The following is a 24,771-nucleotide window of genomic DNA, read 5'->3' on the forward strand; positions in this document are numbered from 1 at the left end:
GCGTTGAGTGAACCTATGAAAGAGAACATCTCTGGTTACTGGTGTAACATATCTCTCAATAGGGAACGAGACGCTGCCAAGCTCCTCGCGCTGCCGACCAGCTTCCTTTTTCGGCAAAGAAATCTGAGGAGCAGATGGCGCGCGCGCGCCAACATAGTATGACGACGTAAGTGCGTCGATGCGGCGCCCGCGCCATCAGCCAATGAATTGGCTTGATTCTATATGGGATTCAGACTATCGGCACACCCAGAGGGCGTTCTGACACGTAATTTTACACGTGAAATGCAGCCAAACCTTGCGAGAAAGAGCGCGCTTGCGAGACAGAAGAGACTGTGCTCCAAACTGTGTAGCACACGCACGGCGGAGAGAGAGAGAGCGAGAGACCTTGTGTGTGTGCGTGTGTGCCTAATGAAGTTAGGCACCGAAATCAGGCACCGAAATTTTCGTTCTTATTCGGTCTGGTTACTACCGTTTACGTCGGAACCGGTTCCCTATTGGCACCGAGTTTCGGTACCCAACCCTAGCTACATCACAGCATTACTATCACACACAACTGCTGAAGCCTGCAGGATCAGAGGAATGAACAGGTGTGTCTGCCTATTAAGAGTGTTGAAGAGATAGTTCACCCAAAAATGAAAATTCTGACACCCTCAAATTGTTCCAAACCTGTATAAATGTCTTTGCCTGCAGATAACAAAGGAAGATATTTTGAAGAATGTTTGTAACCAAACAGTTGTGGGGCAACACTGATTCCATATTATTATTATTTTTCATTTTAACTGTGCTATCCCTTTTGAACTATCCTTTTACGTTTGTTTCCTCATGCAAAAGGCAAATAAGTGAGAATTAAGTGAGGTCAGACAGAGTTGACACTTACAGTCTATAGGTACGGAGTGTGAAATTTCAGGTTAGTAGGCTACTGTATGTTTTCTATTTGAATTGTCTCAATATTTAAATAGGCTAATTCTTAAATCATAAAGGAATGGAAAAATGTTAATGCTTATATTACTGAAAAACTAATATAATCCCCAATCTTTCTAAATTGTAACAAATGTATTGGTAAAACTTTACAATAAGGTTCCGTATCGATTCGGTTCACTTGTATTGCGTCGCCAGACGCGATGGGAAAAACTCCTTTTTCTCCAAATGTTGAAGCCTTTTTTATTAAATAACGCCGTGAAACTGCACTAGCCATAGCAGTGCAGGAATTTGCGTGAGTCTATTGGCTGAGCAGTGACAACTCCACAAATCTATGACGACACAGCGTATGTGCGCGAACCAATCGGAGCAGGCACAATCGTCTACAAGACGGGGCTCGTCTCGCCATAGGATTCAGATTAAATCTCCTTCAGCAATGGTCGACATCTCTTCGCTGAACTCCTGGAGAAGCTGAAGTAGTAGAACGAGCCTTGTAGCGGAACGAGCAGATTCAGCGCCAACAAGCTGACTCGGCGCTCTGCAATCAAGCAGACTACAGCTGCAAGCAGCCTGTTGCCGGATATCCAGCTTGCATTCAAAGAGCACATTTTTAAAGAGCAAATTTCACGGCATTGTTGCAAATGTCAAGCCCCTCTGCACCCATCTGACGAGCACAGTAAGTGTGTCGCCTGTCTGGGGGAAATCCCATGCAGAAGCCGTGCTCACCGAGATGTGCTGCTCTCACTGCGAGAGCATGAGTTTCTCCTCTCTACGCTAGCGGGACGCTTTCTTTTCAGAGACCGGCCCTGCCCTTCGTGCTCTCCCGTTTTCTTCCTCCCAGGAGAAGAGAATTGATTTCCGGGTGGGAGTTCTCGACACGGCCTGGATGCGGGACTGGCTTACATCAGAGAATGCTTTAACGATTCAGCGGCTCGCAGCATTGTTCAGAGTGCCCCCCCCCCCTCTCAGAACCTTTCAGAGGATGATGAGCCCCATGGCCTTTGCATCATCAGTACTCCCGCTGGGACTGCTACACATGCAGCCTCTGCAGTACTGGCTGAAACCCCAGGTCCCAGCTCATTCTTGGCACTCAGGTCGCCTCCGCGTCAAGGTAAACCCCGGCTGAATCAGAGCCCTGGCCCCTTGAAAGGACCCCAAGCTGATACCAAACCGTTGTGAGCATGGGGTTGGTCTCGAGGAGGAAGGTGGTCTCGATAGACGCTTCCAACACGGGTTGGAGAACTCTGTGCGAAGGCAGACCGACTTCCGGCTCCTGGTCGAGTACGGAAAAGCGCTACATATCAACTGACTGGAAATGCTGGTGGTTTTTCTAGCCCTCAAAGCCTTCCTACCAGACCTGATAGGACACCCCGGCTTAGTCCGGCAGTGGTGTCCTACATAAACTACCAGGGTGGGCTCAGATCAAGCCCACCCTGGTCCACCCATCAGGTAATTAAACGGATCAGGGAGGACAGACGTTTAGTCTTTCTAGTGGCCCCTCTCTGGCAGACACAGCCTTGGTTCCCTGAGTTGATGCAGCTGTTAGCAACAGCCCCATGGCCAATTTCCCTGAGGAAGGACGTCCTTTCTAAGGGGAAAGGAACAATTTGGCCTCCATGGCCGCTCAACAGGAACTTATGGACCTCCCAGCGGGAGTCCTGAACACTATATCTGAGGCTAGAGCCCTGTCCACAAGATGCCTCTATGCCCTTAAGTGGTCTGTTTTCTCCAACTGGTGGTGGTCGTACCCCTTACACACTTAAAGTGTATGTGGTGGCCATAGCAACATACCACACTCCTGTGGCCGGCCAGTCATTTGGCAGGACCTCAATCCCTCATCCCCCCTGTCGACAGCCCTTAGGGGACCTCCCTTTGAGTCGCTACAGTCGGTCAAATTATGGCCACTTTTGCTTATGACCGCCCTCCTGCTAGCATCGGTCAAGCGAGTGGGTGATTTGCAAGCGCTCTCCATGATGGCATTTTGCCTTGAGTTTGGGCATTACGACTGCTAAGTCATCCTCAATGTGCCTAAAGGGCCGTCTACTCCATTCAGGGAAGAGGTCATTTTACTGACTGATCTGCCCGTTTATGAAGATGAGCGAGAATTGAGCTTACTTTAAGAGTATATATCAAGTGCTCTGCCCAGTTCAGACAGCCAGAGCAGCTTTTCATGTGCTTCGGAGGCCGCACCAAAGGGCACCCGGTCACGAAGCAGATTATCCCGCTGGATATTGGACTCTATTGCTTTGGCCTATACTTCGATGAGCCTTCAATGCCCCATCGGTGTAATAGCACACTCCCCTTCTTGGGCGTGGTCCAGTGGTGTATCTATTGGCGACATCTGTGGAGCGGCCAGCTGGTCTTCGCCATCCACCTTCACCAGGTTTTATAACCTGGACATTCCTAAATTACAAGCACGAGTCCTCTCTATTTAGCTGTAGTTGACCTCGGTGTGACCAGCTAATATCTCCCTGGAGGCTCAGACTCGTTAGGGAACTTACTCTGTTACTAACGTAACCTCAGTTCCTTGAGATAACGGGAACGAGTATTGCGTAGCTTGCCGAGCTATTATGCTACACGACTAGGCGTCCGCCGCATCAGTCGAGTTAATCTGAATCCTATGGTGAGATGAGCCCAGTTTTATAGACAGATGCTCCGCCCATTCTGGCGAATTCAGGGACCGCTGGGCTGGCTGCCCACTGATTGGTTCGCGCACATACGCTGTGTCGCCATAGGTTTGTGGAGTTGTCACTGCTCAGCCATTAGATTCAGGCAGATTCCTGCACTGTTATGGCTTGTGCGTTATGAGTTATTTAATAAAAAGTCTTCAACATTCAGAGAAAAAGGATATTTTCTTCATCTCAGTACTCGTTCCCATTATCTCAGGGAACCGAGGTTACGTTAGTAGCCGAGTACGTTTCATTTGTTAAAGGAACACTCCACTTTTTTTTGGAAATAGGCTCATTTTCCAACTCCCTTAGAGTTAAACAGTTGAGTTTTACTGTTTTCGAATCCATTCATTTTGATCTCTGGGTCTGGCAGTAGCACTTTTAGCATAGCTTAGCATAGATCATTGAATCTGATTAGACCGTTAATATTCCTCTCAAAAAAATGACCAAAGAGTTTTGATATTTTTCCTATTTAAACCTTGACTCTTCTGTAGTTACATCTGACTAAGAACAATAGAAAATGAAAAGTTGCGATTTTCTAGGCCGATATGGCTAGGAACTATACTTTCATTCCTGCGTAATAATCAAGGAACTTTGCTGCCATACCATGGGTCCAGCAGGCGCAAGGATATTAGTGCCGGTCACGTTGGAAGTTACCTACTGGGACTATTTTCAGGCGCTGCGTAATATCATTGCACCCATGGTACGGCAGCAAAGTTCCTTGATTATTACGCATCAAAGTTCCTAGCCATATCGGCCTAGAAAATTGCAACTTTTCATTTTCCGTCGGGCTTAGTACACGATGTAACAACAGAAGAGTCAAGGTTTAAATAGGAGAAAAATCGAAACTCTTTGGTCATTTTTGTTTTTGAGAGATGCTAAGGGTCTAATCAGATTCAATGATCTATGCTAAGCTATGCTGAAAGTGCTACTGCCAGACCCAGAGATTGGATGAATGGATTCGAAACCGATAAAACTCAACTGTTTGACTCTTGGGGAGTTGGAAAATGAGTCTATTTCCCAAAAAAGTGGAGTGTTTCTTTAACATTAGTTAACTACTTAGTTAACACGAACTAACAATGAGCAATACTTCTACGGCATTTACTAATCTTATTAAATGTTAATCTCAACATTTACAAAAAGTTGTATCTGTTAATATTAGATAAAAACACAAAAGTGTATAAAGGGGAACGTCATATAATTATGGATACCCTGAATGTTTTTTTAAGATCTTTCCACTGTAATTGATGTAATGCATCAAATGGATTAAAAGAGTTTAATTGCAAAAGTGTAAATACACTTACTAATTCTTTATTGTAAACATTTCCCAATTTAAAAAAAAATAGTAATCAAAACTAAGAAATAATCAAAAATGTATTTGACAAAATATATTTGAGCTGCTTCTTTGTCCAGAGTCCAGCACACTTCCAGCTCTGCACACTTTGTCTTTACACCCAACTAAATGAAGTGCATCATGGGAAACTTTTTTTTTTTTTTTATCAGCATTGAAGGACTTCAGATGTGTGCTGGACACTTAATGGCTGCTTTTCCTTCCTCTACTTCAACTCATCAATTAAAAATATTTATTAAAAAAGGTCTAAATTCATGTGTATAATTAATACCAACAAAATTATAAGCATTCAAGCATAACCTGTCAAGAGACAATAGTATAGCTGATATGCTAATTTTTTTGCATTCAACATTAAAAATGTAACATCACAATAAAAACAACAACACTTTAAACCCTTAAAGCACACTAAAACCCTTCTAGTTTATGTCTGTGTATTATGGCAGGAAAATAATATACAATGCTTCTTTTTATACAAATATTTTATTATAAAAGGTCTAAATTGGCCCCGAACATGACCACATATATTCTATTAAAAGATGACAATAAAAATAAAAAAAGTAAAAGAATAAAATAAAGAAAAAACCTATACATGTCATTAGGACCATTAAAATGCATAAAAACTGTAACAAAAAAATATGAGAAAAAAATGGTGTGCTGTAGTGTAAATGATCAGTCCTGAGGCAATCCTTTTAAAAGTCTGAAGGGCAGCCTGTCTTACAGACTCAGATACAGTGAACGAGCGCCACAGAGACGGCTGAACCCACAGCTAGCCCAAGCGTGAGGAAGAAGGACATGACGACACCTGCAGGTTCAGCCAGCTCCCGCGGCACGACTTTGGGCCCGTAGATCATGGGCAGTGTGCCCAGGTACCCGTTAGAAATCCCAAGCAGACAGATGAAGACCACGGGGAAGAGGTCATGTGCAAAAAATACATTGTGCAGGTGATACCGCGGCTGATAGTTGCAGAACATGAACAGAGGAACTAAGACGGTTCTGGAGATGACCAGTAATGGCAGCACGCGACTGGTCGGACCCGGCACTTGCAACCAGGCCGTGACCTGGCGGCCACAGAAGTCTGCAACATTGTACAGTAAAAAACTAGTCAGAGGCACAAAGTATGTGGTAGTCAAAGGGTTTCCAGAGTCTTTATTCATTGACTGGACTCCCGAGGAGACGGCCGGGAAAATCATGATGGAGATGAAAAAAACGTAGAAGACGCAGGCGCCCAGCACCCAGGTCTTCTTCAGGATGGGTCTGAGGGGGGGCACGGATACGTCTGACGAGTCTGAGCTGCTGGTGTGGCTGTTAGACTCACTAAAGGGGGCAGCAGCCAAGTCCATGTAATATCTGAAAGACAGATTGACATCTGGTATTATGGTCAATGAAAATGAAAGAAATAAAATTAAATTAAAGCTGCAATTCATACAGACAATGACTGTGATGAATACGTTTTCCAATTCTGCGTTGAAATTGTGTTGTGGGTCTTAAAGTAAAAAAATATTTAGGTGGTGTAACTGTCTGGGTACTGAAATAAATGGTTTCATTGATTATTATATATTATTGTTATATAATAAATAACGGACTACTAATATATAATAGACTATAATAGTATTTTGTCTAATCTTTTATCATTTCTATGAAATATTATACATTTCTATTGTCACAGCTAGTTGTGTTCGTTTCTGTTCAAAAACTCGGTAACACTTTACTTGAAGGGGTGTGCATAAGACTGACATGACACCTTTATAATCATGACATGACACGTCATGAATATGAAGGAGGTTTTATGCTTATTTATGACAACTGTCATTAAGTGTCATTCGCTCAATTATGACATTTTTAATGCAAATATGACATTGTTTGAGATGTCTTTGTTATGACAACTTGACATAAACCAATACATCATAACCTGTCAGTGTCTTTGTCATGACAACTTGACATTACTAAGACAAAACAACCTGTCATAAATATTTCATAAACATGACATAGCAGATTAATTATCAAACTTAAGAAACCACTTAGCTTTATGGGTTAACATTGCATTAAACTGTCAGGTGGTTGGTTTTGACATTGGCTGTCATAAGGCCATTATAACTGTGTCATGAATACTTTTCTTGACCTCAACTACAGTGGTACAAATTGAATTTGTCATTAAAATTTTATAATGGCCTCGTGACAGCCAATGTCAAAACCAACCACATGACAGTTTAATGTAATGACTAGGAAGCCTTTTTGTGTTGTGACAAGAGAACCATAAAACAGTCAAATATATTAAGCAGAAAACCTCTGTAGACCCTCATGGTTGTGTGTGAAGGTCACTATGTGGACTGTAAAGTGAGATCAGTTGATTTAAAAAAAGGTGAGGAAACACGTTGCCTTAAAATTATTACATTTATTCATTTTAGCTGACGCTTTTATCCAAAGCGACTTACAATTGCTATATATGTCAGAGGTCGCACGCCTCTGGAGCAACTAGGGGTTAAGTGTCTTGCTCAGGGACACATTGGTGTCTCACAGTGGATTCGAACCCAGGTCTCTCACACCAAAGGCATGTGTCTTATCCACTGCGCCATCACCAGCCCTGCCCTATTAAGTAAATAAACTTCATGCGTAATTGAAAGAATTCATTTATGTGAACTTGACCATTCAACATACGCATGGTTTATTTACTTAATAATTTTAAGGCAACAGGTTTCCTCACTTTTTTAAGTTGTCAACTGATCACTTTTTACAGTGTTTAAGAATTATACTGATTAAAAAAAGGAAGTATTTAACAATAGACTCTCAGTAACCATTTTGAGCATTTTGCCAGTGATTTGTGTGCTGTTGTTTTGTTATTGCTTTATTATTTTCCAAATGATCCCAGTGATGGGAATGGACCACACATATTTATGGGTTTTTTTCTATCCGTTACTGTTTGGGGTCAGTAAGATTTTTAAAATGTTTTTGAAAGAAGTCTCTTCTGCTCACCAAGACTGCATTTGTTTGCTCAAAAATACAATATTGACAAATATAAATACAATTCAAAATGTTCTATTTGAATATATTTATTGCTGTGATCAAAGCTGAGTCTTCAGCGTCACATGATCCTTCAGAAATCATTCTAATATGCTGATTTGTTGTTCAAGAAACATTGTTATGATTATTCAAAAACAGTTGTTCTGTTTTTTTGGGAAACCATATTTTACAGTCCTGTTCCCCATGTACATATGTACGTATTATAGTAATTACAATAATTGGGTAATAACTGTACTAACTCTGAACCTAGTCCTAAACCTAACCCATGTATTTACCTTACATTACCCAGTACTTTCTTAGGTAAGTACACTAAGTAAACATATTGTAAAATAAAGTGCAACCTAAATGTCTTTACTGTTGCTTTTGATATATTTAATGCATCCATGCTGAATAAAAGTACTGTTTTCTCTTTTTTAAAGTCTTACTGTCCCCAACATTTTGAACAGTAGTGTCTTCTAACCAAAAAAAAAAAGAAAAGAAAAAGAAACCAATGCTATGTGCCATGAAAATAGTGCTGACAAAAGAAAAGAAAACATTAAAATTATCTTCTTAAAAGTAAGGATTTACAATCAATGATTTAGACAAAAACACAAAACAGAAGTGATCAACTCTTGTATTATTACTTAAATAATTTCTTGTGATTTAAATAAGTAATAATTAAATGATTTAGTGATAGTGTGATATAATCGCATTATGTAAATTCAGTACTCTAGTAGTGCCCTAATGGTATCTCGCAGTACTGCATTTACACCAATAGTTTTAATCCAAAAATTCTTTCATCATTTACCCTTATGTTGTTCTAAAATCTTCTTTGCTTTCTTTCTTCTTTGGAACAAAGGAGATATTTAGCAGAATCTCCAAGACGCTCTTTTCCATACGATGAAAGTAAATGTTTGAATCTGAATGAGATTTGAGAGCTGTTCTTCAAACAATTCCATCACATGGTTTCAGAAGATTTGTAATATAATTCACAAAACATATGAACTTTACTTATACTTTCATGGTTGTTTTACTGAATTGTTGGGGTTTGATAGTTCTGTCTCCTTTCAGTGACATTATATGGAAGAGAGATTCTGCAAAACTTCTCGTTTTGTGTCTGGCTGACCGACAGATTTGATAATCAGCAGAAATGAGGCACATCGTCAACTCCTGATCTCAACACCACAACTGTGTCACGAAACTGTGGTGTCACGAAACCGCTGATGAAACTCAAGGATTCACTACCAGCAGCACACTTCCTCTTTCTGCTCCCTTTCAACAAACGACACTGTGAATATCATGTGGTGAGGGTTTACGGCAGATACTCATGAGACAAATGAAAGTAAACTATGTTCATAGGGTCCATGTTTAGTGTAGTGAAATGTTCATAATGGTTATCAAGTGTTGGGTGGTATGACGATATATAACAGTGCAACGATGGAAATGTGTCAGCTGGTCTGTTCATACCTGAAATGTGTTTGTGCTACATGTTATGGAGACTCACTCACCTCGAGTAAGGCAGTATGGGCAGCAGCAGGTACATGATGATACAGATAACAGTGAAGACGTCAGCTGTGATGAAGTACACCAGTGCGCTGTCGGTCACGTCACTTGAGGCAGCCAGATCTACTATCGACGCCAATGCACTCAAAGTGCCGCCCATGGCCTGACCTGAAGTCAAAAGATGCAAGATTAAGCCTGGTTTGTACTCGCCACGTCCTCAAGTTCACTTGGTTGCATGTAACAGAAAATAATGTCATCACAGTGCTGGCAGACATGCACGTTGACTTTGCTAGATCCAATTTCGCACATCGGTGTGCATCTCATTTGTTTTTGTAACTTGAGCGAGCATGTTGTGGGAAGAAAGATTTGGAAAGAACATGTGATGTGGGAAGTTATTCAGTTTAAGATTACCTGGGAAAATGAATTAAATAGGTAAATCATTTATAAATACTGCAATATTACATAAAAAAACAAGAATTGTTCATTTTGATTTCATGGTGACTGGGGGTTAGAATTGTTGGATATTAATAGAAAATAGTATTCGAAAAAAGAGTTGTTGCATATTTCCAGATAAATAGCCACAAATAAATGTAAAGCGATTCACAAACAATTAGAATGAGATCCACAAACATATACAAAAGTTTTACAAAAATGTATTAAATTCACAAATAAATAAAATGGGTGAACCACAGCATGTTTAAAACTAGCAGGTACAACTCCATTCGCTAGAAAATTGTTAATAATAGCTTTGACAGCTGGGCTCAAGGTTTCAAACACTTCCTTGAAAAGACGAGTTGGGATGACATCAGACTCGCAGCTGGAACAATATCAGGTCGCTGAGCAGTGGTAACTGGATGAAAACAAGTTAGCGAATCAGTTGTTGAGCAAATCAAAGGGGGATCAAAAGTTACTGGCTTAACAAAACTTAATTATCTAAACATTTTAAAAGGTTCTCAAAGTTTTCCCGAGATGAAGCACGAGAAGGAGCTGGTAAAGGATTTAGCACTGAATCAATTGTCTCGGTCGGTTAGCATTTTCAGTGATGAGTTCTGTGAGGAATTCAGACCTAGCCTCTTTCACTGACTTTTGGTAACTAGTCACGCATGCAGTTAAACATTCATAAGATACGAGAGTTTGTCTCTTTTCCACATTCGCTCTGCCTTCCGACACTCTTGTCTAAGAGAGCGGGTTTTTTTATTTAACCAAGGCTGAGCAGTGCCCTTTCCCTTGGCTTTCCTGGGCTTAAGGGGAGCAACAGAGTCTATCGAAGTGGAGCAGGATTTAGTCAAATCTTCCACCATCTCGTCAATGTTTAATTCGTCAAAGAAGATGGCATCCGCAAAGTTAGTTTGATAGTACTCTGAAAATAAACTGGCAGTGGAAGGTTGAATGAAACCAGAATAACTCCCAGACTGAGAGCAAGTGGAGGTGGGAAAACACAGACAGATTCAAACACAAAACGGTCAGAGATAGCAGCGTATAAATGCGTGAGCTAATTACAGATTAAATCGATTGTTTTGGTTGTCAGCCAGACTCTTGTAGACTTGCTTACACACTGACATACTGACAGAGTTTTCATTTTGGGGTGAACTAACCTTTAAGGTGAAAATATTCATATTAAAAGCTACTAAACTTACATTTTGATTTCAGGGGGTCATTAGGGTCACAGGCGGCATCAGGTTTATTAGGCTGCTGTCACTTTAAGAGCGAATGCACTGATCCAACAGTCTGATACACAAGCGTTTTCTTTCACAACTGTTTATGTTCACTTAAGAAAATACAGAGATAGCAGCAATGAATCACTCTCAGATTTGTTATGGGAAAACCATGAGACAACACCAAATCCAATGTGTGCCCCAAATTGTGAGTAGGGCTAAAAACTGATTGTGACAGATTTAAAGATTCAATGAGACATAAAAACTCTTTCACCAAAGGTTTAGATGGACAGCAAAGGTGAATGTTAAAGTCTTCAAGAATCAACAGTCTATCACAACGAGATACGATATTAGAGAGGAACTCTGAGAATTGTTGAATAAAATCCTTGTTAAATTTTGGAGGCCTGTAAATTAGAGCACATGAAACAGGACCCCCCATGTCGATTCTCATTAACTGTACCTCAGAACTGGAATACACATGTTTTGCTTTACAATCAGGGTGGGAACAGAGTCAGTTTAACTCACTGTATAGATGTATAGACTGTATTTTTCAAAAAGATTTTACTTGTCTAGTAAAAGGCAGTTGATAACAAATGTCTAAATGGATCTACAGAGGTTGTCTGGGGCATTAAATGAGTCATGTTTATAATCACACTCTAGCAAACTATTATAACTCGAACTTTGACGGATTTTTTTTTAAACATAGACTGAAAGAGCTCTCGGAAGCTAGTGACGATGACGCTGAAGTCATGCGACGTGGTGTCATTTGTGAAGATTATCACAATGAACAAAACATGTAGAATCATAAACTTTTGTTAGTCACAGAATTTTTTTTCTGCAATAATCCAAAAGCGTATGGAAAAATTCTAATGGGTTTTTGTCGAGGGGTCTAAGGTGATGCTAACTTCCAGGCTGGCCTATCACCACAGACCAAGAGAAAATAAGGTTGTTCCCTGAACAGAAGATCGCATGGCCACAACATAAGGACGTTGTTACCTTGACGAAATGATTTTGGGCCGCCTATGACTTATCACTAGCCTGACGTCGTCATGCTCAGATTCTAGTCAGAATGTGAGTCTGATACTGCTCCATTGGGCTGTGATTATGGGGCGTGTTTCAACCGAACCAGGAAAGAAAATGCCTCAGCGCTCAACTGGATCGACAAATGCCTTGATCGCGGTTCTCTGTTCCTCTTTTAAAATGAATGCGCTGTCTACATCTTCTATAACAGGCTGAATCTACACATCTAAATTCTCCAGCGGCAGCCATTCTTTGTTGTAAATGAATTCAACACAAGCACTCTTTGGTGACGTGGATGATTACGTTACGTTACGTCATCGTATAAAGCCCGCCCTGACAATTTGATTGGTCCGAACAGCTTTGGTTCGGGCATACTTGCTACAAAACGGATCAAGTTCAGACCGAACTTCCCATCCTCAAATGATGTGGGTGCTGGGTGGGGCTAATTTCGGCTGGCATCCAGGCTAACTTATCACGTTCCCCCCACTAGTTAAAATGTTTTGGCCACAATAAAACTAATTGAACCAAACACGTACCTTTCCAGTAACAGTAATAGTGTGTTTGGTTACTGACTCTGTTCCCTCCCTGATTGTAAAATAAAACATGATTGGTTGGAGCGAGAGCGTGCTATGATTGGTCAGTGGCTGTTATCTGATTGGCTTAAGTAGACAGTGGGTTGAGTCTACCTATTTGCGGATTTGTGTGTTGACGCATGAAATGTTTCAAAATCCACAAATTCGTGTAGCAGAGAATTCATAATTTGTGTTATGCGGTCCACAAAAAAACAGCAGGCAAAGTTATTTTATTTATTTGTGAATTTTTGAAAAAATAATTTTTTTTGTGAATTTGTAATTATTTGTGAATCTCTTTACATTTATTTTTGGCTCAAAATCTATTTATCTGAAAATATGCAACAATTCTAACCCCATACATTTTTTTACAAACAAAAACTAGATTGAAGTTTGATGATTGTTCTGCCAGACTACTACTTCTCACAGCTACTTTCAGTTTCTTTAGATAATTTTTTTCTCCAAACCTCACTCTATAATTTCAGAAAACAGTACAATGGCAAGAGCATTGACAATAAGGCTGTGTCCATCAAATCATTTTTTAGCCAGCTGAAAACGCCTAGCTGAGGGTGCAGTTTTTCAGTTGAGATGCATTGATTGGCATGAAATGGTATATTCACGGCGGTGTTACTAGTATTTGATTTTGCGTTTGTTTGAGAACAAACCTCATTGGTTCTTGTGGAAGCTTGAATGTGCTGCGTAACACGAGAATGAACCTCATTGCTTCTTGCACGTCAAGCAAACATGCTTGAGGTTCTGTTTACCACAACTGATGTGTGAGTTGATCAATGTTTATATGTGAATAAAAGCCTAAACTCAATCTGTTCATCATATAAAGTGATTGTGTCTCTTCAGAGAATTTGGACTAAACCGCTCAATTCATATGGATTAGTTGTATGATCTCTTTATTAACTTTTTGAAACGTCAAAATGGTAGTTGCGTAGCTGTCAATGGAGGGAAAGAAAGCTCTCAGATTTCATTAAAAAGATCTTCATTTGTGTTCCGAATATGAACGAAAGCCAAGCCTTATGGGTTTGGATTGGAGCGACATGAGGTTGAGTAAATGACAGAATTTTCATTTTTGGGTAAACTAACCCTTTAAATATGTGGCGCACCCATTGAAAACAATTGAAAAAATACATTAACCATAGGAAAAAACACATTGGTGGACAAACGGACTAAATGACTGAGGTGTGCGTGAGATAAGCGGAAGGTCTAGCCAAAAGTATTGTAACAATGTGCAGGTGGCATATGGGACATTTTTTATTCAGTTAAATCAGAAGGAAGTTCAGCTGTACCTGATATTATAGCTTGAGATATCCTCATAGGAAAATGGCCACTGATACCGAACACACTGCCAGAGAAGATGTTGGACGCCCCACTGACCAGCGCCACACTGGCCAGAGTACCCCCAAAAAACTGCATCCTACAGCCAGACATGTCCACTTTCACCAGCACTGTGGTCACCACAAACACAACCAAGATCACCAGGAGAGAGAACAGTATCCGGACCCGAGAGGACAACCTGAAAGAAATACACATACAGAGTCACAGAGAGAACTAGATTGTTGTGAGAGGTTGCCGGGGTGATGCTTGGTTTGTTGTTCTGAGTGGTTTTTACACTGAACAAAATTATAAACGCAACACTTTTGGTTTTGCCCACATTTTTCATGAACTGAACTCAAAGATCTAAGACTTTTTCTTTGCACACAAAATGCCTATTTCTCTCAAGTATTGTTCACAAGTCTAAATCTGTGTTAGTGAGGATAGATGTGTTATCTATCACATAGATGTGTTATCCTTTTGGATTTTGGAAAATCCTATGCCTGGCCACAATAAAAGGCCAGTCTAAAATGTGCAGTTTACTGTACACTTTACTGTATACGACAGCGTGTTTCAGGTCCTGCCAAAATCCAGCAACTTCGCACAGCCATTGAAAAGTGGACCAACATTCCACAGGCCACAAGAATCATATGCAATAATCATTCTGTCTAATCAGCATCTTGATATGCCACACCTGTGAGGTGGATGGACTATCTCGGCAAAGGAGAAGTGCTCACTAACACAGATTTAGACAGATTTGTGAACAATATTTGAGAGAAATAGGCCTTTTGTGTACATAGAAAAAGTCTTAGATCTTTGAGTTCAGCTCATGAAAAATGGGGGCAAAAACAAAAGTGTAGAGCTTATAATTTTGTTCAGTGTAGAATATTACTAGCGTTCTGGCCTTTTTCCATGGCATGAGCAGCAAAATAGATACTTTTGCTAAAACGCTACAGAAAACGAGAATGCAGCAAATGTATCTGTTATACATGTGACTCTGACCGTTTAAGTAGACGCGTGGCACCTTTAGATGTTTTTTTCTCTCCATACATTTAGCATTATTAATCAGCATATTAATAGCATTTCATGATAAACAATGTTATGATTTGGAAAATGATTTAAAGATGGCAAGGAATGACAAAAAACTTTGAAATTACTAGTTGACTTTGTTTTGTCCTCAAGATAAGAATTTTGATTATTAGATTATGTACAATGTTTGTTTTTAGTAGTTTTTTACTTTGTGCAAAATATAAAAATGGTCCATACTTTTCTTAAGAGGTAAAACCTGCACCCCCAGTATGTTTTCTCAGTCCCAAGGCTTCTATGTGCCATTCACATATCTAAATGTAAAAAAAACAAAAACAAAAAAACCCCATCTTTTTATATCCATATCCAATTGGGAGAAATATGTTCGTTTTTTGGTAAACATAGATAAAAATTCTTAGACATCACAACTTTGGTTCTCGGGCAGACCAGTCAACATTTGGGTACCAAAATACGAGGAGGGAGACTCCCGGGGAAACCGGGAGTGTTGACAGGTATGCTCGCGGGGCCCAAGAATCTCATCTTTGATGATTATTTTGAGTGTATAGGATGTTTTCTTTTACAAAGTACTACGACTGCCCCAATGGAAATGTATAACTGTTCCAAAAAAGCATTGTCCGCACCTCCACTGGGAAGCAAATATAGAGACCAGACCTCTTGAAACTTTAATTAAATACCCCTAGTAGATGTGTTTGGGTTTTTCTTGGTTTATGCTATATATATATATATATATATATATTGGCACCATACTGCCATCAGCCACCTTACTGCCTAGATACTGATATCAATATTGGTTACTGCTAGTTAAACCTTGCCAATACTGGTGCACCAATTAGGAAATTTGAGGCAGATGGTATATTCAAAGATCAGTGCACTCCTACTTGCCAATTCTTTACTTTTTTTTACAGCAATTTCTTGCAGTGTAGGCTTATTGACATGCTGCTTATGCTCCTTCAGTAGTTTGCAGAAAGTCAAGGAATGTTCTAAAGCCAATTTAGCCCCTGTTTACAGGTCAACATCAATGCCAAGGGTCAACATTATTACTATTTTTATTTATATGACGTTTCTCCTTTACTTGCTGGCCACAAAGGAATGTTGTTTGCAACTGGTATTAGGGTTAGGGTTAGCCTAAATTAGTTAATAAAAAAAAATAAAAAAAAGTGAATCCTGGAGATGAACATGTAATGTTGGAAAACTGACAGTGAATCTTTATTCTCTGAGAGTACAGGAATTGGCAACAGTTACAAAGATACCACAGTACACTTGAACAGGACACTGTGTGTTAACTGATTTAATTTAGGCTGAGACAGATGCTTTGTTTGTGCTGCAAAAGAAGTTGCAACCTTTAGCGCCTGTTTTTATGGGAAGACAAACAAATGCTACTTTTCATCCACTGTAGAATCTGAAATGCAAATCTCAAAGTCCCTCATTGATTTATAGGCATTTGAAATCATAAATCACATGCTCTGGCTGGATAATACAGAAAGTGTGCAGATGTGTTTGTTTTACCTGTTGACCAGGAGGTAGTTGAGGATGAGACACAGCACTGATGGAATTGTGGAAGCGATGGAGATGTAACTCTCAAAGTAATCCTGGAAAAAAAAAAAAACATCAGTCAACTCACGTTACTCAAAATCATACATGCATCAGTGGTGTATGTAAGGGACAATGCCAGTCATTTTTCCTAAATAACACTTCTTTTATGGCTATTACTAACCCAATCAATAAATAGGCATGAAATATTATTATTATGCAAGAATAATTAGAGAGCAGAATGATAAAAGAGGAAACTAGCACAGCTACATAGGGCAGTTAGCTTAAGGTCATTATATAAACACATCTGATTGCAGAATACCACATTGACCAATCAGAATCAGATGTATTGCAGAAAGTATTCAGCTTTAAATTCATATCAAGTTGACAGACCAATAGGCTGCCTTGGATTATTCATTTGCTGCTATTTGACATGAGATCATTACCTGATAATAGTGATTCTGTGTTTATATGTCCAGTATCAGATTTGTAAATAGATAACCCACATTTTCTGTTTCCAAATATTTTTGAGAAACCTTGTGTACAATAAAGGTTAATTTCAGCAATTTTAGCGTTTTTTATTCGCAATCATTAATTGTATTATATAATTTATTGACATGTATTGGTCACCCAGGTCTCTAGATATCATCCACTGAAAAACTTTTCACAAATTACAGACAGAAAAATACAGTAAAAATAAATCTTTATAGTTAAGAAGCCATAGGTATGCCCCTGTTCTGTTGTTTTCATTGTGTTTTGGTCCTGTCCTGTGACCTAGTTTTCCTCAGTAATTTGTATTACTGTTGGAAATGTCAGAAGCGAAGACCAGGAGACTTTGTTGTATCTTCAGTAGGACTTTTCATTGAGAACACGTGCTGTTGGTAGCAGCAGTCATCAAGTCTGAGTATTTTATAGGTTTTAAGTGTGCAGTCCTTAAAGGTGTTGACCTTACACAGCCTTAGAAGTGACCACTAAAACAAAAGCATCTAAAGACAGACAATACAGGCAATTATCCCCGACTGTGAAGAATATAGTACCCCAAATGGTATAAACAGTAGCTGGTCACGAGAACTAAGACTATGTAAACATTCACACATAGTTTGACTCTCAGTAGGAAGATCAACGACTGACAACCCCCCCCTCACTGGAAACTGATGCCATTATATTCATCTTGAATGCCCAATACAGTGTAGTTCCCCTTTGTTTTTCATGTGATGTCATGTCAAGACATAGGATCAGCAGATCTTAAACAGATTCTTAACTTTGTAATCCCAAATTACCTATTACTATCTGTTGTCATGATGCATGTGAATCGCAGAGCTCGTGCAAACATATCCACATCGCTATTCCTTAACTGCTGCTTTCTTACCGCTGTGTGCAACACATATTTAAATATTCATCTAAACGTCTCTGTCAGCAGCGTAAAAGGCGTCGGGATGTTCGTTAACAGTATATCGCTGCAAAGGTATTTCCAACTTCTCACATTTCTAAGTGAAGAACAAAAAAGAACTTCACAATGAGTATATCAGGACCTTGAATCACGTTCAGTCTCTTTATGTTACGTGTGCACAAGTACTAGCACGAGCATTAAGTTGCTGGCTGCAGTTCACTTAACCGCCACCGGTGTCGCTAATAACAAGGGTTTCTGAATTCTGCATATAGCCCCTTTAAATATGCCAGTCATCCTTAATGATGCCTCTTACAATTCCTAGAGAAATATGCCACATGCTCAAAAGGCCAAAGCTCATGTGCTCCTGATGACTGACACGCACAAACACAAGTGGAAGAAGCTTTACTTTTTACCATTCCTGCCCTGTCAGATAAAACTAAAGTTTGAGGAGAAGTGAGAGTGACAAACAGGGAAGAAGAAAAATATTCAAATCATACTTTTGAATTTGCAACTTTAATCTCTTTGGAAAAAAGTGTCCAGATTTCTGTTTATGGCAACTTAACCAAGAATGCTCAACTTAGTTTAAAAATGAATGATCCAAATACTAGAACTGACGTAAAAACCTGATGGTTTTTCTTCCTGTTTAAAATCATGTGATCTGCCTTTGACACCCCAGCAACTAAGAGAGAAATACAAACATAAAAGCTATAAAAGCCTGCTAATTCAATATATTTAGAAACAAACATTAAAATGCAACCAGTGGGCGTCATTAGATCAATTGCAGTCTAGAAGGAATGACAACAGTAGACTAAGGGGCCATTCAGACAGAATGCCTTTTTGCTTTGAAAAACGTGAGACGGGCAGTGGAATGGAAAAATACCGCAAGGTCACAAGAAAGTTTTTTTTGTTTTTTGCTTATTTTAACTTGAGGACCACATTTTTGAACACGTGTGATGCACAAGACGGTGCAAAAGACGTGAGCACAATGGTGCGTCTAGTGTGTTTACATAGAAAAACAATGGAAAAGTAGCGTAGTGGAAAAGACACGTTCTGTCACGTGCAAACCAGCCCTAACACTATAAATCACACACTAATGCAACTAATGTCCTCATCTAAAGGGGACATGTTCTACCCATTATTACTTTATTTTACCTTGAGTGACCCTAGAAAACAAAAAGAGGTCCTGTGATTCTGCATATGAAAAGAACGTCAGTTCTGTCAAATATCACAAGACCTTGAGAATGCTGGAGTGAGCAGAAAGCGCAGAAACGTTGTGATTCCTTTAAATAGTTCTTCAGCAAGTAGGTGACAAACACTTTCTCTGTCATCTGACACGCTTTAGCAACATCTGGCACATGGCTGTGCAATGTACTGTATATGCTGTGTAAAACCTACTATTCTTCAAAGCCGCACTGTCATTTTTTCCGGTAATTTTACAGAAGAAAAAAAAAACCTTTAAATTGCCACGGTAAAATCCTGTCCGTTGGTTTACTGTAAGTTCTGTCATGACAACTCTTGAGTGTTTGGCTTGGTAATGGGTATGACATATATATACTCACACTAAAATATTGTCATCATATTTTTCATAGTGAATTTCTGGCAACCACCCTTCTGGCAAACAACCTTTTCTTTTCTTTTTTTACAGTGTGCAAATAGATAAAATCATGTAAATTATAAACAAAAGATTTTTTTTTTTTTTTAACACACTTACGCTGAGGTCATTGTGAGGTTCCTCCTGACCAGCGGGGCTGGAGTTGTTACTGAGCTTGTACAGCCAGTACTGTTTGGCTGTGATGAAGACATTCCAGGGCAGCAGAGAGCCGATGCCCATCAGGAAGAAGATGATGTACACTAGATTGTAGGAGTCCTCCGGGCAGCGACGGGTCTCCAGGGGTCCCGCTGGCTGCAGTCGGGACAGCAATGGGGAAGTGTCGTCCCCCGCCGCCTCACCTTCTGAATGCTCTTCGTCAGACATGGAGGAGATGGCAGTGGGAATGTAGGAGGAGTTCGTGCTGCCCTGAAGAGACTGCTTACCATCCATTCTCAAAGAGAGAGGATGGAGGGAGGGAAATCCAACGGATTGTATAGGTGAGGGTGACCAGGATAAACTAATGCTGGAAAAGAGAGAAAAATAGGAGAAGGGTAAAAACTAGAAAGAAAATGTATCGATTTTCAGAGTAAAAAAGTGAGTGGTTCCTGTCCTTGCAAAGCTTGCTAATACAATAATGGGGGTAAACAGGTGTGATTCTTACAAAAACGGTCAGGAATATAACTATATGGACATTTTTTGCCCCAAAATCAAAAGACAAAAAATGTATAAATAATATTTTGCTTATAAATTTTCATTTAATCTTTTAGCAGATGCTTTTGTGTAAAGCGACTTACAAATGAGGAAATCAATAGAAGCATTTGAACCAAAAAAAAGAGCAACAATATGTATGTCTTTTTGTCTTATTTTCAGTCCACATATCTAAAAATTATTAAATCAAGATGCATTTACTAGAAATGAAGTGGGTTTTTGCTTAAAACAAGCAAAATGATCTGCCAATGGGCTAAGAGATCTTATTTTCAGATAATTTTGCTTGTTTTATGCAAAAACTCACTTAATTTAGATAATTTTTTCCTCCCAGAAAACAAGACACAGGGCCAGATTTACTAAACAGGGCAAATTATCCTGAGAAGACAATTCCACAAAAGCCCAGATGGGAGTGGAAAGTTCAGCGCTTGATCTACTGATGATGAGCAAATTAAAGAACACAGACGCAGCCGGAACATTTCCACAATGACCAACGCAATCCACCAATAGCAGCGCTAAATTAGCATCTGGTTTAAGACATGCTTTTTTTGGGCATTAAATAATTGCACAAACACCTGTAAATTGACTAGAGCAAAACTTAGTAAATTCTGACAGAAGTTTTTTCACACCAAAAGAGGGTTAGTGTCAGCTGTTAGTAAATCTGGCCCAATATATCTTATGCTATTTTACTTATCTAGAAAATGCATCTTGATTTAAGGATTTTTAGATATTGGGACTGGAAACAAGACAAATTCTAAGTAAGAAAAGCATCTTTGGCAGTTAGTTTAAAAAAAAAGAAAAGAAAACAAAGATACAATAGAAATAGAATAGAAAGTGGTACTATTAATGAGTCAAGTGTTAAGTGTTATATACATATATGTGTATATATATATATATATATATATAGTAATTTTGGGGTGAAATGTGAGCGGATCGTTGAGAACCACTCATGGATTGTTGCTATATGGTTGCTAGGGTGTTCTGGGCAGTGGTTAGGTGGTTTTCATTTGTAAATATAGAGAAACAAAGCTGCAACCGTGGGAAGCAACTAAAGCTTTTTTTTTTGCCTCAGATATTTTAGAATGACTAAAACTAATTTTTGAGATGGTGTCCAATGAGATTTGTATGCTGGTTAGTGCAGTTATCTAATCACATGAATTTTTTTGTTGCACATTAATTGGTAAATGCGTTTCCACTGTAGTTTATAAGCATGTCTTTATAAAAAAAATCCACTTCAACTGAGCGCAGTTTTTTGTTGTTGTTCTTTTTTAAGCACACCTTGGTGTTTCCATTCAGTTAGGTGAAAACATTGGTGCTTGAGAAAGGCTATTCAGATCTCTAGACATGGCTCAGGTTCTCCCTTTTGGGATATTTATGCCAGTTTATCATTCACCAGGCGAAAATCTAATATTAAAAAAATGTAAAATAAGTAAAAAAGTAGGCTAATAGCATGCCTTACCTCCATAAGTCACATGATCATGCATGTCCATGTTTGCTTAAGCAATAAAGAGGAAGGAACTTCAAAAATATAACAACCACTTCATTAAAACACAGAACCCATAAAAAACGAAGGAAAGAGTGTATCCAAACTTACTAGACTGTCAGCGCCTCTGCTGCTGTGAGATTACTGTCAGTCTGCTTTTAAAACCAGTCTGCCATTCTGGAGATGCTGGCCACTCAGATCCCAAGGAAGAAAGAAGCAAACACTCCGTCAGGACTCACAGCGCTGCAAGAGACATGAGAAAACACCTCCACCACATTACTCAAAGTACAGCATGTGAGCCAGTTACACAGAACAATCTGTCTCTATCCCAATCCCCTCTGGTGCGTCACTCAAGGAATGCTGGAGTAACTGGTAATGCTTTATGTGCATTTGCTCAAACTAATTACAAAATTCTCACATGCTCCTCCTGTACTCCACTCAATCACATGACACCACCAGACTAACATTTACCTAGAAGACTACAAACATACTCACTGTGTTATTAACAAATACCACACTCTAATATACCGCTGATAATATGATATCCTCCTCATCAATGAACAGTGCACATTTACTATTTTTTATTATAATTTGAAATAAATATTGTGTAACATAAGTCTTCATTTAAATTCACCAATTTTGCCTTTATTTACTAGCATTACATTGCATTGTTGCCCATTGCTCACTCTCCCAGCTAACAGGGAGCGTTCTCAGAACTTTCGCCAACATTCTCTCAAAGTTATGAGCAAGCATTCTTCCAGTAATGTTGATATAACGGTCGTTATTTATACATCGAGTTTTTTTTTTTTTTTTTTTTTTTACATATTAGTTGCACATTCGTTTAATGCTTTTTTAAATGTTATTACTTGTTTCAGAACGTTCAGAAAACATTGAGAAATAACTTTTTCATAACTAATAGGAATGTTAGCAGAACATTCTTAGAACATATTTTTGTTAACTGGGCTGCTCTATCAAAAAAAGACAATGGTCATTCACCAATGGTAACGGTGGCAAATATGATCACTACAGTGCAAAAGGTTTTATGCAGAGCCATTAGAAAGATAAGATGTCATTACAAAAGGGTACAGTTGATAGTGTCCGATGGTAATATCATGGAACTAAATGCACATGGTACTACAAAGAATACTTGACAATATAGACACCAAGAAAAACATTGTATTGTTTGGAAGCTGCTCATTCATTTAGTTCTAAAGTTCTCAAATATGAGTACATAAAAAAAGGGAAATAAATAGTATTTGCTTTTCTTGACAAGTTCCCCCCCCCCCCCCCCCCCTTTTTTAGTAAAATTTACAGTTTTTGCTGTATTTTATTGCTACCACACTGTACATGCATACTACATTAATATTATTCTTACTTGTATTGTTTTGTAATATACTAGTATGTTTGGAAGCCACCATTTATAATCCTTTTTTTTTAGTTTGTTTGTTTTTGTTTCATTTGTTTTGTTGTTGTTGAATCAGAGTAAGAAATACCTCTGCTTAATTTCATCCGTATTTCTTGGTCTATATGTCGAAACAAACACTGTATTGTCTTTCTCTTATTATCTCTCTGATTGGAAAAACATCAATAAAAAGAGTTAAACTAAAGTTCTCAAATATGTTTTACTGAAAAATGAACTTTGTCTTAGAGTTTTTTCCTCAAATTCATTAGAAGAAAAAGACAAACGAGACAACTGTTGGCATACAGTAAAAGAGTATAAAAATATAAAATTAGTGTGAAGAGGAGCTCAGATCATTTGTTCTTAGTAGAATTTGCAGCAACATGTCTCAGTTTTCTCTCTCACTCTCAATGCTGTCTGGGAGAAACAAATGAGATAATGAAGAGGGTTAAATGTAATTTTGTTCTTTCCTATAGGTGCTCCTATAGGCAGCAACATTTCTGGTTATCGTGTTACCCATAATAAATGTTGTGTCGGTAGTCAGCTGGGTTTCGAGACAGTGAAGGGAAGTGTGTTTCAGTATGACAGGAAAGACAGATTCAGCATTTTTTTTTTAAATGTGTAGGAAAATTGCATTTAAAACAGAAAACCAGTAGGCTAACGTTATAGCTAAGAAAATAAATCAGAAGTCAGACGAATGATATACAAAGTTCAGATAAAGTAACTGTATAGTAATACATTTAACGTACAGCCGTTATGAGAGAAATGTACAGATGTTATGAGAGAAATCTACACAGCTGTTAGAGACGAAACAGCTGTTTTGGAGGCTATAAATAATGACAATATTACACTTACACCAGATAAAAGTCTCGTGTGTTTAACCTTGTTTAGTCTAATGTTTATCGCAATCAGGTGACTTATGACACTCCTTCACATATGAATCAATTCAAACCTGCTGAACTAGGTTTAACTGTGAACTGCAACAGTATGACTTTTCGCGTAGATTTACTTTTACATTTTACATGTGGCACACGCTTTTATCCAAAGCGACTTACATTGCATGTCAAAGTAACGTTACACATTTAACGTTACATTCTTATCAGTTCTTCTGTATCAAGAGTCTCACTCACCAAAAGCTTGATTTTAGCTGAATTCATCTTTCTTGTACCTGGTTTCCACATATAGACTACAACACACTCTAGTAGACGTGGTGCCCGTCACACAAACATAGGAGCGTTCACAACAACAAAACCATCTGTATAGTGTGTACAGTACAGTTTACTTGGTGAACATTAATAACACGATTTCAAATTAAAAGCTTTACGGCAAGTTAAAAGTCATGTAACCAAAAAAAGAGACACATTTATGATAATGATTTCTGTGTTCACGAAATTGCAATCAGCAAAGGATTTTAGAAATAATATACGCAACTTTAAATTAAAGTTAAACCCATTTTTTCCTCTTACAACCTGAAAAATCCACTAATAAATTAATATTTATGAATATTTAAATTATATTTAATATTTAAATAATAAGTAAGTTGATAAATACTATGTAAGCACAGCTTTTTATCCATTTCATGCAAGGATGAGTATCTGAAAAGGAGGATGAGTAATAAATA

At 38.7% G+C, this 24,771-nt stretch overlaps 1 protein-coding gene across 3 annotated transcripts; it reads right to left on the bottom strand.

Annotated features, from left to right (window-relative positions):
- Positions 1-5,399: 5,399 nt before the first annotated feature.
- On the bottom strand, positions 5,400-24,361 carry slc29a3 (solute carrier family 29 member 3). Of its 3 annotated transcripts, none has more exons than XM_056249724.1 (7): positions 24,281-24,361; positions 21,863-21,994; positions 19,684-20,086; positions 16,559-16,641; positions 13,981-14,207; positions 9,444-9,606; positions 5,400-6,285 (listed from the first exon to the last, which is right to left on the bottom strand). In XM_056249724.1, exons 3-7 carry the CDS (start codon positions 20,011-20,013, stop codon positions 5,661-5,663), a joined length of 1,428 nt encoding a protein of 475 aa, XP_056105699.1. In that variant the 5' UTR covers positions 20,014-20,086; positions 21,863-21,994; positions 24,281-24,361; the 3' UTR covers positions 5,400-5,660. The 3 variants fall into 3 exon arrangements, with proteins under 3 accessions (XP_056105699.1, XP_056105709.1, XP_056105718.1); XM_056249734.1 differs by having other exon boundaries at positions 21,863-21,937; positions 24,277-24,322; XM_056249743.1 differs by lacking the exon at positions 21,863-21,994 and having other exon boundaries at positions 24,281-24,353.
- Between the last annotated feature and the right edge of the window lie 410 nt (positions 24,362-24,771).

The sequence above is a fragment of the Rhinichthys klamathensis genome, unplaced genomic scaffold (assembly GCF_029890125.1).
Source record: "Rhinichthys klamathensis goyatoka isolate OS25496 unplaced genomic scaffold, OSU_Roscu_1.1 h1tg000003l_1, whole genome shotgun sequence".
NCBI classification, from domain to species: Eukaryota; Metazoa; Chordata; class Actinopteri; order Cypriniformes; family Leuciscidae; genus Rhinichthys; species Rhinichthys klamathensis.